The sequence below is a fragment of the Nilaparvata lugens genome, chromosome 14 (assembly GCF_014356525.2).
Source record: "Nilaparvata lugens isolate BPH chromosome 14, ASM1435652v1, whole genome shotgun sequence".
In the NCBI taxonomy this organism is placed as follows: Eukaryota; Metazoa; Arthropoda; class Insecta; order Hemiptera; family Delphacidae; genus Nilaparvata; species Nilaparvata lugens.
The window spans coordinates 22703793-22718576 of NC_052517.1; the positions used below are offsets into that span (position 1 = coordinate 22703793).

The 14784-nt window shown below is 35.5% G+C and overlaps 1 protein-coding gene across 1 annotated transcript in view; it reads left to right on the forward strand.

Annotated features, from left to right (window-relative positions):
* Nucleotides 1-14784, forward strand: part of LOC111045859 (serine-rich adhesin for platelets) — a gene marked incomplete in the record, with an annotated part of 174238 nt that overhangs the window by 151902 nt on the left and 7552 nt on the right. The window contains 7 exon segments of the mRNA XM_039441103.1: nt 902-1145; nt 2305-2334; nt 3365-3679; nt 6470-6642; nt 9279-9419; nt 12654-12794; nt 13672-13889. Of these exon segments, the coding sequence (XP_039297037.1) occupies nt 902-1145; nt 2305-2334; nt 3365-3679; nt 6470-6642; nt 9279-9419; nt 12654-12794; nt 13672-13889 (1262 nt within the window).

The window sequence follows — 14784 nt, forward strand, 5'->3', positions numbered from 1 at the left end:
GCACACTGGACAATAATCATTCAACTCATTTTTCCCCACAATTCTTTCTCCTCCTCCTCCTCCTCCTCTTCTTTCTCTCACTCTTGCCCAAATCTTCTCCTCCTCCTCCTCATCTACTAATAACAGCAAAAACATCCAAAAGACAAAATAGTTAGACATAATCGTCTCAGATTCTTCTTCAACCTTCTCTTTCCTCATCCCCCTCATCATTCGCCTTCTTCTTCTACCCTTCCTCCTCATGCTTATTCTTAACCTCATGCTTATGGTTAACCTCCTCCTATTCTGAAAACACCCAAAAAACTTGGAGAAACCCAAAATTTATTAATAGTTCAAATTATCTCACAGTTTTTTCTCATATTCCTCCTCTCTCCTTTTGACATTCCACTGTACCTCTCCATCGCTTCTTACTTCCCCTCGATAATATCCCCCTCCACCTCGTTTTCCTCTCGTATGACACCTCCAAGAACAAAATTGATTTTTTCAATTTTTGGAGCGCGAATCGTCTCTTCTCCCTCTTCTTCTTTTCCTCCTCCTCCTCCTTCTCCTCCTCCTCCTCCCCCTCCTCCTCCTCCCCCTCCTCCACCACCACCTCTTCCTACTATCATGATCACAGTACCAACATTTCTCTTCAAAAATTGTTTTCAAGATCAGTGAATCCATATTTCTTTCTATCAGGAGTGAAAATCCTCCTTCTACTCTTCTCCACTTTTTTCCACCTCACCTTCCCCTCCTTCTTCTCCTTCTCCTCCTCCTACTATCATGGTCAAAGTACCATACTTATGGTTCAAAATCAATACTAAATCAGTGAATTTTCTTCACTGGAAGCGCAAACCTTCCCTTCTTCTTCCAAATAACCTTGAAACACCTAGAACAAAACTAATTCAATATTTATCTCTATCAGGAGCGCAAATCCCGCCTCGCCCGCAGCAAATCCTCTCACAGCTTCGGAGGCACGGGTGACGATGATGAGGATGACGTCACTGGAGGCACAGAAGACCCCAGCCTCCAATCACCATCGGCCTACTATGCCAGCAAGTATGGCAGCCAGGCAAGTGGCCAGGCAAGTAGTGGGGGAAGCGAGCTGGCACGAAGTCGCAGTACGCATGCGCTGAAATCGCGGGAAAGTTCACCAGAACGGAGTACAGGTGAGAAGAGTTCATGAAAGACATCACAAAATTATTATTCTTCCCAATTTAATTCATCAATTTATTTTTGAAAATGTATGAATTCAGGGCTACTTTCTTGTATTTATATAATAATAATTATTATAGTACCCTTTGATTCTATTAATTTCAAAGGGTAGAATAATTCTATTTTATAAAGATATCAATGGTTGAGGAAAAATGTATAAATGGTTGATGGAAAATTGGAGTAAAATCAAGATCAAGTTAACCTGAGAGAAATAGTTATCCTGGCAAGAAAAGTTCAAAGGAAAGATATTAAATAGTTTCCCTTTTAATAACTTCTCTATTGTTTGAGAAAAAATTGAAGCGAAATCGATGGACAGTTCTCCTGAAAGGGGTATAAGTAGAAAAAGTTAATGGAAAATATATCAAATAGTTTCATTTAAAATAAGTTTTCTATTGTTTGAGAAGAAATTAAAGCGAAATTGAGGGACAGTTCTGAAAAGGGATATGAGTAGGAAACGTTTATGGAAATATATTAAATAGTTTCATTCTAAATAAGTTTTTTATTTCTTGAGGGAAAATTGAAGCAAAATTTAGGGTAAGTTCTCCTGAAAGAGGGACTAAATAAATAGCTTCTCTATTGTTTCAGGGAGAATTGGAGCAAATCGAGGTAGAGTTCTCCTGAAAGGGATACAAGTAGAAGAAGTTTTTGAAAAATATATCAAATAGTTCCCCATTCAAATAACTCCTTTATCGTTTGAGGGAAAATGAAAAGCAAAATTGAGGGAAAGTTCAACTGAAAAGCATATGAGTAGGGGAAGTTTAAAAGAAATATATCAGTTAGTTTCTCTTTGAATAACTTTTCTATTTTTTGATGGAAAATTCAGCAATATTTTTGTATATCATTAGAAGCAGATATAGCTCTATTCATTTGTAGCTCCACACCGTTGCCAAATCGTTTGAGAAATATGATTAACTACTAGAATATTCAATCTCGATTATGGAAATCAATTTCATATTCACTATACAGTGGAACTGATTTTTCATTAGCTTCCACAAGAATTTTTCTGATAATATAGACTCTACCATTGGACATTTGCCTTGGTTTTTTGATCTATAATCTATTACCTTTTAATTGACTTTTGAAAGATTTTCGTTTTATTTTTTCATGTTGCAGTCAAGCCGAGTTACAACTCTTATAACTCAGGTTAATATTTATACAAAGATTGAGAGTATGATAGTTTTTATTGCATGAAATAAGTAGACAATTAGAGATATTTTTGATGACACTAGAAAGTTTCTGGTTGTTATATACAGCCCATTATTATTTTGAGTACAGTACTCATTAATATTTCGAGTTATCAATACAATATTGAAATCTTGTTATTGGTAATATCTTGGTTGTAATCACATTATCAAATGAAAAGGAGGAAAGACGCTCCAATTTTGTTTTTTCATTTTTGACAAAATTTGACCATTCTCGACTGCTCAATTTCTGTGTTAAGTAAGGATCAAGAGTTATTGTGAAAACTTCCTGATTTTGTGGAAAATTTATAGTTTTTTTTTATCTCCTTCTGTAAACTCCAATAACATTTTTAGTAAACAGTATTAGTTTGTTTAATTCCCTATAAACTGATGAGATTTTCACTAATTATTGTAGTATATTAGTTTCATTAATTCCCCATTTATTTATGTGTTTTTCACTAATTATTGTATTACTTTCTCTTTATCTTTATTATTTTTATACCATACTCAGTTTTATTCTTATATAATCTTTTGATTGAATCACAGTTTTGTTAGATAAGCATGTTTTGTTTTTTGTTTTTGATGAATCAATCAAATAAGATGAAGGTTGGAAAGACTTTAAAATTCCATAATGAAATAGAGGAAGAAAATTGGCAACTATTCTTTTCCCATTCTTCTTCTATTTATTGGTTTTGATTTTAAAATTTGTCATTTTTCTTAGACTGCATTTGAAACCTATTGAAGAATGATCTCAATGATTTCTCTGCACAACTCTCACCACTTTCTTACCATTTTCCGCTCGATTTTCAACAAGTTCACATCATTTCCCACCCAGTTATCACCACTTTCCCACCATTTTCCGCTCAATTTTCAACAAATTTACATCATTTTCCACCCGATTATAACCACTTTCCCACGAATTTCTGCTAATATTCAACAAATTTACACCATTTTTCACCCAATTTTCACCACTTTTCTACAATTTTCCACAGGCACAACATCTGGGCCTGGAGGACCAAATGAGAAAGATGGAGCAGCGCTGAGCTCTTGGGCACGCTATCTGAAAAACAAATATGGCAACCGAGGCTCGGGTGGAGTGGGGGGTAAATCGGAGGGTGCCGGGGGCCGAGAAGGGGGCTCAGCCTCCTCACTGAGTGGAGGAGGAGGGAGCAGTTCAAATGCATCAAGGCGCCTGTCACTAGGTTTGCCACTGAGGAGTGGAGGGTCCATCGATAATTCTGATGATGACCAAAAAAACCTGTCCGGCTCCCCCAGCTCTCCTATACAGGGTATAGTCCCTCCAGCAGGTAAGACATTTCGAAAAACTTATAAAATTGAGAAAATTTTTGTCAATTTCATTTCAAAAAATCAATGTAAAACCTACATGAATTTTTCGAATCTTTAAAATATACATGGGTTTATGAATTAAGTGGACTGGCTGGCTGCTATGACTTTGTATAAAGTGAGCGCTGCTATCCAGAGATTGTCAGTTTGGTGTAAGGGTAAGCATTCCTGACTGGCAATAGGGAGGTACTGGGTTCGATTCCTGGGCTGACAAATAATTTTTTAATTGTAGCACTCATCGAGATTCCATCTAGCTGTTTACCTTGTTGTCAATATTTGCAGTAGCAGAAGTCTTCGGGGTGATTTACACCATTTAATTTGGATTTTCGTTTAATTAAAATAATTTAGTATTAGATTAGATTAGATTGAATAGCATTCACTGCCCACCTAAACAGGGGGATCTGGAACTTGTCAAAAAAATCTGAATGGTCAAACAAAATAGACACAGCCCACAGTAACAAAAACGATACACAGTAGAATAAAAAAATTATGCAATTCATGTACAGTAATGACCAATGTGAATGCACTCTTGGAGAAATCTATTTTTTATTGAGATCTAAACTTGCATTCATTCATATTCTTTATAAAATCAGGTGAAATATTATATAATTGGATGCCGGAGCTTCTGACGCCTCTCTTAAGCCATGTCCACACTGAACAAATGTTCGACAAACATGTTTGTTGAAACAGTTTGGGCAAATTTTATCATTTTTGACAAACAATGTTTGCCCGTGGCCAGTGTGGACGCGTCACCAACAAAATATTTGTAAGTGGGGAGAACAGGTTTTATGTTTCACAGCTGTCAACACCGAAAATTTTCGGAAAAACAGTAATTTTTTGTTTGACAAACAATGATTGTCCAAATTTCCTAAAATTTTTGTGCCTGAGCTCCTGGAAAAAAATGTTTGCCGAACATGTATGTTAAACATTTGTTCAGTATGGACACGGCTTTATAGTGAGTGCAGCGATGCATCTCATCTCTCAAAAAGTTTTTATTCCTGGTATTATAAAAATGAATATCATCACCATGAGTAAAATAACATTGATTTTTCTTAAAACAAAGACCCTCCAGATGGGTGGTTTAACAGCACTGGCCTACATTGGGCCAACGTGTGGATGCGGCATACAGATTCCCCTGATACCTGACCCTTTTGGTAGAGAGTTAGTGGGAAGGATATTTTGAATATTCTTTCCAAAGAATGGACATTGATATGTCCAGAGCTCCGCCAATTTATGTACATGCATTACAATATTATATTTATTTATTACAAATTGTTTTTTTCAAATCATATACAGTTCAATAATTATTATTTTCTTAGTCTATATTATGTAAATTCATCTATAATTTTTCTGTATTGTAAGCTATTTTATATAAGTGTATAAGCCAGTATATATTGTAATCTATATGAATAGAGTACTCAATCAATCAATCAAAACCCTCATTCACTACCTCGCTTTCTTGATATTAAATCACTTCTGTGTATCATTCCCATGATACTGTATCCCATTCAAATGATACTGTTTAAATAACTTCTTCTGTGTATCATTCTCATGATACTGTATCCCATTCAAATGATACTGTTCAAATCACTTCTTCTGTGTATCATTCCCATGATACTGTATCCCATTCAAATGATACTGTTTAAATAACTTCTTCTGTGTATCATTCCCATGATACTGTATCCCATTCAAATGATACTGTTCAAATCACTTCTTCTGTGTATCATTCCCATGATACTGTATCCCATTCAAATGATACTGTTCAAATCACTTCTTCTGTGTATCATTCCCATGATACTGTATCCCATTCAAATGATACTGTTTTAATCACTTCTTCTGTGTATCATTCCCATGATACTGTATCCCAAGCTTATACTCAAAACTGTAAAAATAAACTAGAGCATTTGCTCAACTTTTGAAGCAAATGCTTCAAAAAAGGTGAGTCTAGTCTAGAGCAGCTCGTATGAGGAAGAGGAAACTATATCAGATACGATCACAACCAATAGTTGTGAACTATAAAACTCTTTCTAGGTTCAACCATGAAATATATCACCATTATCCCTATGAGAGAATAAACACAAAAGATACCTGATATCAAGATAGCCATCACAAAATAGGAAATAGGCATTTAAGAAGATGAGAGTGTAGACGATTATAAGAAGGCTGGCTATTAATATTATAAGAATATGCTGAAGATTATCATAGAGATTACATTTTTCCACGCTATAATTTCAAAATTCCAAACTCAACTAACCTAAAACTCTATTCATAAATAGAAAACAGAGCAGACGACGCAAACACAAGCGGTGCCCCCTACTTGCATATTTAGTGCTTCCATGAGCTATAAAAACAAAGTAAGGCTATAAAAGCGAATCAGCTGATGAAAAATCTTTAAAATATGTGAGCATTTGCTCCAGAGTTCAGGAGCATAAGGTAAAGCTTATTCATATAAAAATGAGCAAATGCTTTTGCTTCTACCTTTTGCTCATGAGCAAAACCTTATGCTCCATGCTCTTGCTCATGAGCATTTGCTCTGGTTTTATTCATATGGGCCACTGTTTAAATCACTTCTTCTGTGTATCATTCCCATGATACTGTATCGCATTCAAATGATACTGTTCAAATTACTTCTTCTGTGTATCATTCCCATGATACTGAACCCCATTCAAATGATACTGTTTAAATCACTTCTTCTGTGTATCATTCCCATGATACTGTATCGCATTCAAATGATACTGTGTCATATGGTCCAGGTTTCGCAGCAGCCGGTACTAGCCCCAGCAGCGTGTACCTGGCCAAGCGTCGCCAGCTGTTTAGTGTGGGAGCGAGGGGGAGCGAGGCCGGATGCTTCACCTGGCCACGTGGCATCGCAGTGGCACCCGACAACCACATCGTCGTCGCCGACTCGTCCAACCATCGTGTCCAGGTATACAGAGTGTTTACAAACTCCTTACAAATATTCAAGGGCATTCTTCATGAGTAAATATCATATTTAAATTGTCTGGAAGAGTTCAGTTACTCACACAGCCGCATTTTGTTTTTTTCATGTTTTTTTTCTAAATAATGGTTGAACATACGAAATTGGAACACTGCACAATCATTTACAACAACTAGACAAATCTTCAAAAAAAAATTATGATAATTTTTCAAATTCATAAAACAATATGACGGCCATTCGAAATGTTGTTTCTTTAATAACTCAGAAATCTTCTATTTTAGAACCAAAATAGAATTGAACGGAAAATTAATAGAACAAGTGAAAAATTTCAGCTATTTATTCGTGGATACAATATTACAAATCATATAAAATAATATGATTGGGTAGGAACAACAGGATTAGCCCAAAACTATTCCATTCCAAAATTTTGATAATGTTACATGTCCATAAAAATAGGTTATGTTTCTACTGTAAATAGTTCAAGCTCAATTTTCGTCCAAAAATAAATATAAGATGCAAATTTTAAATTTAGAAGAATTAAAACACCAAACGAAAGTAAAATATTACACTCAATTATCACTGCACATTAATTGATTAAGTTATTTTATAAAATTTTGAAGCCATAAATACACAAAAATTCTTACTAAGAACAGCTAATAAATACTATCTTGGTAATGATGTAACATAAGATACAGATATTGATGCATACAATAAAATTTCAAAGTTTCATAAAATATGTGGCACTATACATAGAAACCTCAAAAATAAAACAAGACAAGAGAACCAGGATAAATTTCTATTATACCATTGCAGTTCTGACTCTCCTGTATGGAAGTGAGAATTGGATTCACACACGTAGAATGAACAGTCGAATTAAAGCTGCAGAAATGAGGTTTCTAAGGAGTGTATTTGGCTGCACTAGAATAGATAGAATCAGAAATACCGATATAAGACAGGTTTTATTGGTTGCTCCTCTACATGAAAGAATTGTACAAAATAAACACAACTGGTGCAGTCATTTGGATAGAATGCCCGTTGTAGCCCAAAACTATAGACCTACAGGAAAAAGAGATGTAGGGAGGCCAAGAAAGAGATGGTTACCGGAACAGGTTCATTAATAAACCTAATCCCTGAAGTGAAGATGATCGTTTATTTTACTAAAAAATTACAAGAATAACTTTTTTTAGTAATTTTAATTACCTCTCGAATGGTATCTGATTTTCAAGATTGGACCAATATTAACGGTGATATGGCAGCCTTAGTTATAGGTGACCACTGAAAGTTTGTTGTAGTGCAACGTTAGTAGACAGAAGGTTGGTCACTCACAGGTGTAAGATTTAAAGTGGTGGGGGGAACGCCAGCGTGACGTCACGTGTAGTAAAAAAGTGATAGAGTAACCACACTGGGCATACAGTTTATTCACTGTATCTTCAAATACATCGTTGCTTAATCCCCTCAAGATTGACCTAGAACTTGAAAAATATTCATACTTATAGCGAATGAATCACCTATTCTAATGATGTTGTTAAATATTTCAAGTTCATTCAACGTGTTTGAATAAAATGAAGTTGAAAGTTTTTCATGAATCTAAAAACGTGACACGAAAAAGTTAATAATCTGGGAAAGCGTTAGTAGACAACATTGAATTATTATAATTTCAGATTGCCAGATAACAAATCTTGACAAACCAATGCATTGCAACAAACCGATAAACCGATCCTGATAATTCCGATGAATTCTATTCATATAAATGCACTGAACACAAGCTGGTATCAAGCAAATGTTTCAAGGGGATCAAAATATCTCATCCCCGAAATTCCCAAGCTGATGTATAGCCAAACTAGAAAATATAAACACGACCTAGAAGATGAAGAAACCTTAAGGGTTTGAAAGGGAAGGTTAGAAAGTGAGGTTTTTGCTTTTATATGGCAAAATGCTTGTATTATTTAAATGATTTGATAATTATTGTAAAGCAGAAACAGAAAGCTTGCATGTCAGAAAATGTTTGTGTATAATTTGACTATACGTCACCTTATGATTTTCAAGAATGCGATCGATATTCTGCCTAATCAGTACTACAGCCTACGTCACGGCTGCAGTTCCCCCACTCCAATTGCTTTTCAACTAAAATACTATAGATGAGTGACCAACCTTCTGTCTACTAACTTTGGTTGTAGTGCAATACAAGGCATGCTAATAGATTCGCCTCAATGATGCAACAATCTCTATTTGCATTGCATGTTAATAGTAAGCGATTTCAAACAATAAAATAACGTTATATAACCCTCGTGGTAGGTCACCAACCACTAAAGCTGCCATATCTCAGTCAATATTGGTAAAGTCTTGAAAATTCAAGTATTTATTTATTGGTTCAATTATACAAAAATATTATTTAAAATAATTTGGGGAGGATCAACAGGCACAGCCCAAAACTGTCCCTGTTTATTTGATTAACTTTGGTGTTTCTGTCCTTGTAGACTCTAAAATTTATATTCCATAGGAGTAATAATTAGTAATAATATAAGTAATATAACAGACAAGCATCCCATACAACCAAATTTTATAATATCTATAGAATATTTAATGTTGTATCTGTGGTGATATTTTGCATTTTCTGTCAACAGGTTTTCGACTCTAACGGAATTTTCCAGAAAGAGTTCGGTCAATACGGTAACGGAGAGGGAGAATTTGATTGTCTAGCAGGAGTGGCTGTCAACCGTATTGGTCAATTCATTATTGCCGATAGATATAACCATAGAATACAGGTGAGGGATTCAAATTCAGTTCAGATAATTCAGTTCTGAATTGGTTACCTGCTATACTGAGGTCCACGTTATAATGCCAGTATTCGATCAGCATTAGTGTTGCTATCCTTGTCTATTATTCGACAAAGCAGAAGCGAATGTATCAAATCATAGTGTTGTGTATCAAGTTGAGATGATACTGTATCATATTGGTTTGATATTGTATCACGTTTTGGTTTTTCTTGTTCTATAGTGAGGTCCACGTTATAATGACAGGATTCGATTAGCATTGGTGTTGCTATACTTGTGTATCATTCAAGAAAGCAAATAGCGAATGTATCATATCATAGTGTTGTGTATCAAGTTAAGATGATACTGTATCATATTGTGTTAATACTGTATCATGTTGTGGTTGTTCTTGTTCTATAGTGAGGTCCACGTTATAATGGCAGTATTCGATCAGCATTGGTGTTGCTATACTTGTCTATTATTCAACAAAGCAGATAGATCTCTTTCTCGCTTTGCTCTGTTGCCAGATTGTTGCCAGATTGTTGCCACAATGTAGAACAGTGGAGAAAGATAGCAGAACAATGTTGCCTCCAATTTTCATCAATTTTGGCACAATTACCTCAAAATTTTTACCATTTCACAGACACAACCGCCTTCATTCATCAATGCTCACCATTTTCTAACAGAATTCTATAATTTGCTACTCAATTTCCACCATTCTATGGAAAACCTACTATGTTCCGAATTTCGTGAGAATCGTTGGAGCCGTTATCGAGATCCCTTGGACATAAATAACCAATAACCATATAAATAACCAAATATATTGTATAAAAATTGTATAATACACTATAATTATAATACAATTATGACATTGGAGGAAAAACTAGACTGAGCCTGTACTATTTCTCTCCAAAAATTTTGATAAAATGCTAATGTTGTCCAAAAGTTAAAGTTATGTAATCACACACTGCTTCGCCACTTGATTTTCGGTCCAGGAATAATGAATTGAAAATTTTGAATTTTGAAGTTTGATGTTATACTCTAAATGAATCACAGAATGTATCACAATAAATTAAAAACTTTTAAAATATTGCACTTATTTTTAAAATTTGAATACAAAATCAAAAAATCTGGTGTGGTGCACTCACACAACTTTCCTTGCCGTTATGAAAATTGATCAACTGACGCTAGTATTCCCGCGCATCTCAAGTCTACTTTTCTAAGATCTGAGCCAGCTGGTGACAGGACAATAGCGCTGCAGACACACGAAATCTCTTCATAGTGAATGATTTAATAGAATCAACAGTTGCCAACAGTTTGCAATTGAATAATCTCATTTTCTCTAATTTCGAGCTTATTTCCAATTTTAGGTGAAAATGCTATTGAACATTAATTGTAGAGATTTTTATGCTCAATCTTTTACACTTGAAATTTTTTGTTTAAATTGTATCTGAAGCCTGATAATTGGGAGTCTAAAATCAAACTTTGCATGGATGGTACAGTGCTCCTGAAATTTTTTCAGGTATGAGACTTGTGGCAGTTGATAGAGCTTATCAATGACTTTTCTAGGTATGGATTCAATCAAAATCGTCGGAGCCGTTTTCGAGAAAATCGCGAAAAACCCTGTTTTTGACAACATTTTCGCCATTTCAGCCGCCATCTTGAATTGCATTTGATCGAAATTGTTCGTGTCGGATCCTTATAGTGTAAGGACCTTGAGTTCCAAATTTCTAGTCATTCCGTTAATTGGGAGATGAGATATCGTGTACACAGACGCACACATACACTCATACAGACCAATACCCCAAAAACCACTTTTTTGGACTCAGGGGACCTTGAAACGTATAGGAATTTAGAAATTGGGGTACCTTAATTTTTTTCGGAAAGCAATACTTTCCTTAGCTATGGTAATAGGGCAAGGAAAGTAGAACCTACTCACTATTAGTTATTTACAGCTGATAAATATAAAAATATATACAGATATTGCTCGCTTAATGACTATGATAGGATAGTCATATAAATTCGGAGATTTCAACCTGTTCTCAATTTTTTCTCATCTTCTTGGATTTTTGGAAGGTTTTCGAACAGTTTTTTACTTTCCTTGCCCTACTACCATAGGTAAGGAAAGTATTGCTTTCCAAAAAAAATTAAGGTACCCCAATTTCAAGTTTTCTATACGTTTCAAGGTCCCCTGAGTCCAAAAACATGATTTTTGGGTGTTGGTCTGTGTGTGTGTGTGTGTATGTGTGTGTGTGTATGTGTGTATGTGTGTATGTCTGTGAACACGATAACTCCATTCCTAATTAACCGATTGACTTGAAATTTAAACTTAAGGTCCTTATACCATGAGGACCCGACAATAAGAAATTCAATAAAATTCAATTCAAGATGGCGGAAAAAATGGCGGATAATTACTAAAAAACCATGTTTTTCACGATTTTCTCAAAAACGGCTCTAACGATTTTCTTCAAATTTATACCATGGATAGCTATTTATAAGCCCTATCAACTGACATGAGTCTCATTTCTGGGAAAATTGCAGGAGCTGCGTAATATTCTCGAGAAAAATGGCGGATGATTACTAAAAAACCATGTTTTTCACGATTTTCTCGAAAACGGCTCTAACGATTTTCTTCAAATTTATACCATGGATAGCTATTTATAAGCCCTATCAACTGACATGAGTCTTATTTCTAGGAAAATTGCAGGAGCTGCGTAATATTCTCGAGAAAAATGGCGGATAATTACTGAAAAACCATGTTTTTCACGATTTTCTCAAAAATTACTCGACTGATTATTTCAAATTCATACTCCGTATAGTTATTTATCAGCCCCATCAACTGGCATGAGTCTCCTCTCTGGGAAACTAATGGGGGTTCACCCCATCCTTGAGAAATGTACTCTGTAACCTCCTTCTCGTGCATGAGGTAGGTAGGTAGAGCAGTCTATAAAAATAACACATAGTCGAGATATTTCATCTGTAGAACAGCTGTTTTGACGACTTTTAAAAAATCATCGGATTTCACAATTTACACAAAGGAAAAAGTACTCTGAAAACAATAATTATATACACACATATACAGTAGTCCGATCGTAGTTTCAAATAATTAAGTTGCCGCCAATCGTCATTATGTTATTTCTCTAAATTATTATCGTTTAAGAATGAGGCTCCCAGTTCAATGAGCAAGGAAAGTTGTGTGAGTGTACCACACCAGATTTTTCAAGGATTTATGGTTTTGTTTGTCAGGTTTTTGACCCGGCAGGTAGATTCCTACGTACATTTGGAAGCCAGGGTACTGCTGATGGCAGATTCAACTACCCTTGGGGTATCACCACTGACGCCCTCGGCTTCATTTACGTGTGTGACAAGGAGAACCATCGTGTCCAGGTAAACTCCCTTCTCTCTTCATCATTCTTATCAGGCTATCTTATATCTTCTACTCTCTTTTCTCGTTGTCTTCTTCTTCTTCTTCTTCTTCTTCTTCTTCTTCTTTCTTCTTCTTCTTCTTCTTTTCTTCTTCTTCTTCTTCTTCTTCTTCTTCTCCTCGTCCTCCTCCTCCATCCCCTTCTCCTTCTCCTCAACCACATTTTCCTCCTCCATCTTCTCCCTCACCACCTCCTCCTCCTCCTCTTTCACCTTCTCCTTCTCCTTCTCCTCCACCTTCTCCTTCCCTTCACCTCCTCCTCACCATTCTTCAGCATCTCCTTCTCCACCTTCTCCTTCACCTTTTGGTAGAGAGTTAGTGGGGAGGATATTTTTAATATTGTTTCCGAAGAATGGACATTGATATGTCCAAAGCTCCGCCAATTTATGTAGATGCATTACAATATAATTATTATCTATAGTTATTATATTACAAATTGCTTTTTCATATCATATACAGTTCAATAATTATTTTCTTAGTCTATATTATGTAAATTCATCTATAATTTTGCTGTATTGTAAGCTATTGTATATAAGTGTATAAGCGTATACACTGTATATAGGTATATAGGTATATATAGGTATTATAACTACGTATAAGTGTATATATATTGTAATCTACATAAATAAAGTACTCAATCAATCAATCCAAACCCTCATTCACTACCTCGTTTTCTTGTTATTGAATCATTTCTACTGTGTATCTTTCCCATGATACTGTATTCCATACAAATGTTACTGTTTAAATCACTTCTTCTGTGTAGCATATAAGTGTATAAGCCAGTATATATTGTAATCTACATAAATAAAGTAATCAATCAATCAAATCAATCTCGCACAGGTGTTCCAGTCAGACGGCACCATAGTGGGCAAATTCGGGTCGCACGGCAGCAAGCCGGGCCAGCTCGAGCACCCGCACTACATCGCAGTCAGCAACACCAACCGAGTCATCGTCTCGGACTCCAACAATCACCGAATACAGATTTTCGACGTCAACGGCCGCGTGCTCTCCACTTTCGGCCAGGAAGGATCTGACAACGGCCAGTTCAAGTTCCCCAGGTAAGTCACCACGCCACACTTTATAACTAGTAGTTCTGTGAACAGCAGACCTCACTCATCCACAAGTACCTGATTGAAACTATAGACCTTATGGAAATACAGCAATAGACTGGCTTCTCCACACATCTGTGTAATCACTTGTCAGCTGATTTATGATGAATAATTCTATAGTCTGATTTTTACTCTAATACTGGCGTATGAAGGAGGCTCCTTTTTCCTTTTATATTATCCTTGAAATACAAAATTTCCAAAAACCTTGTATATACGTCGACGCGCAATTAAAAAGGAACATACCTGTCAAATTTCATGAAAATCGATCACCACGTTTCGCCGTAAATGCGCAACGTCCATTCTCGTTTAGAATTAACAATTATAATTCGAAGAGATAGTGGTACAAAACAGAATAGATCTATATGCAAATTGTCAAGTTAATCAGTTGCGTAGTTGAGACGTGATGATGCGTCTTTCGTGAATTTCCTATCCCCTATGTGTGTAAGCCAGTTCTTTCTTCTATTATAGTAGAGATTGTAGATTAAATATTGAGACCATAGTGAGGTGCACGTTATAATGGCATTAGAGAAAGATAGGAGAACAACTTTCTTGATCCTCTGTCTTCTATAGACGGTAGCTGATACAGGTTTATTCATGTAATATTAACTGTTCATTCTCGTTTGAAATAATCAATCATATTTTATTAAGCAAGAAATTATATTTTTCAATAATTTTATAACGAATTTTCATTATCATGTTTGTTAATTATCATAATTCTACATTGTTAAGAGCCGATCTGGCAACAGAGCAAAGCGAGAAAGAGATAGCACTATCCGCTTTGTTGGATGATAGACAAGGATAGCAATACCATTGCAAATCAAACACTGCCATTATAACGTGGACC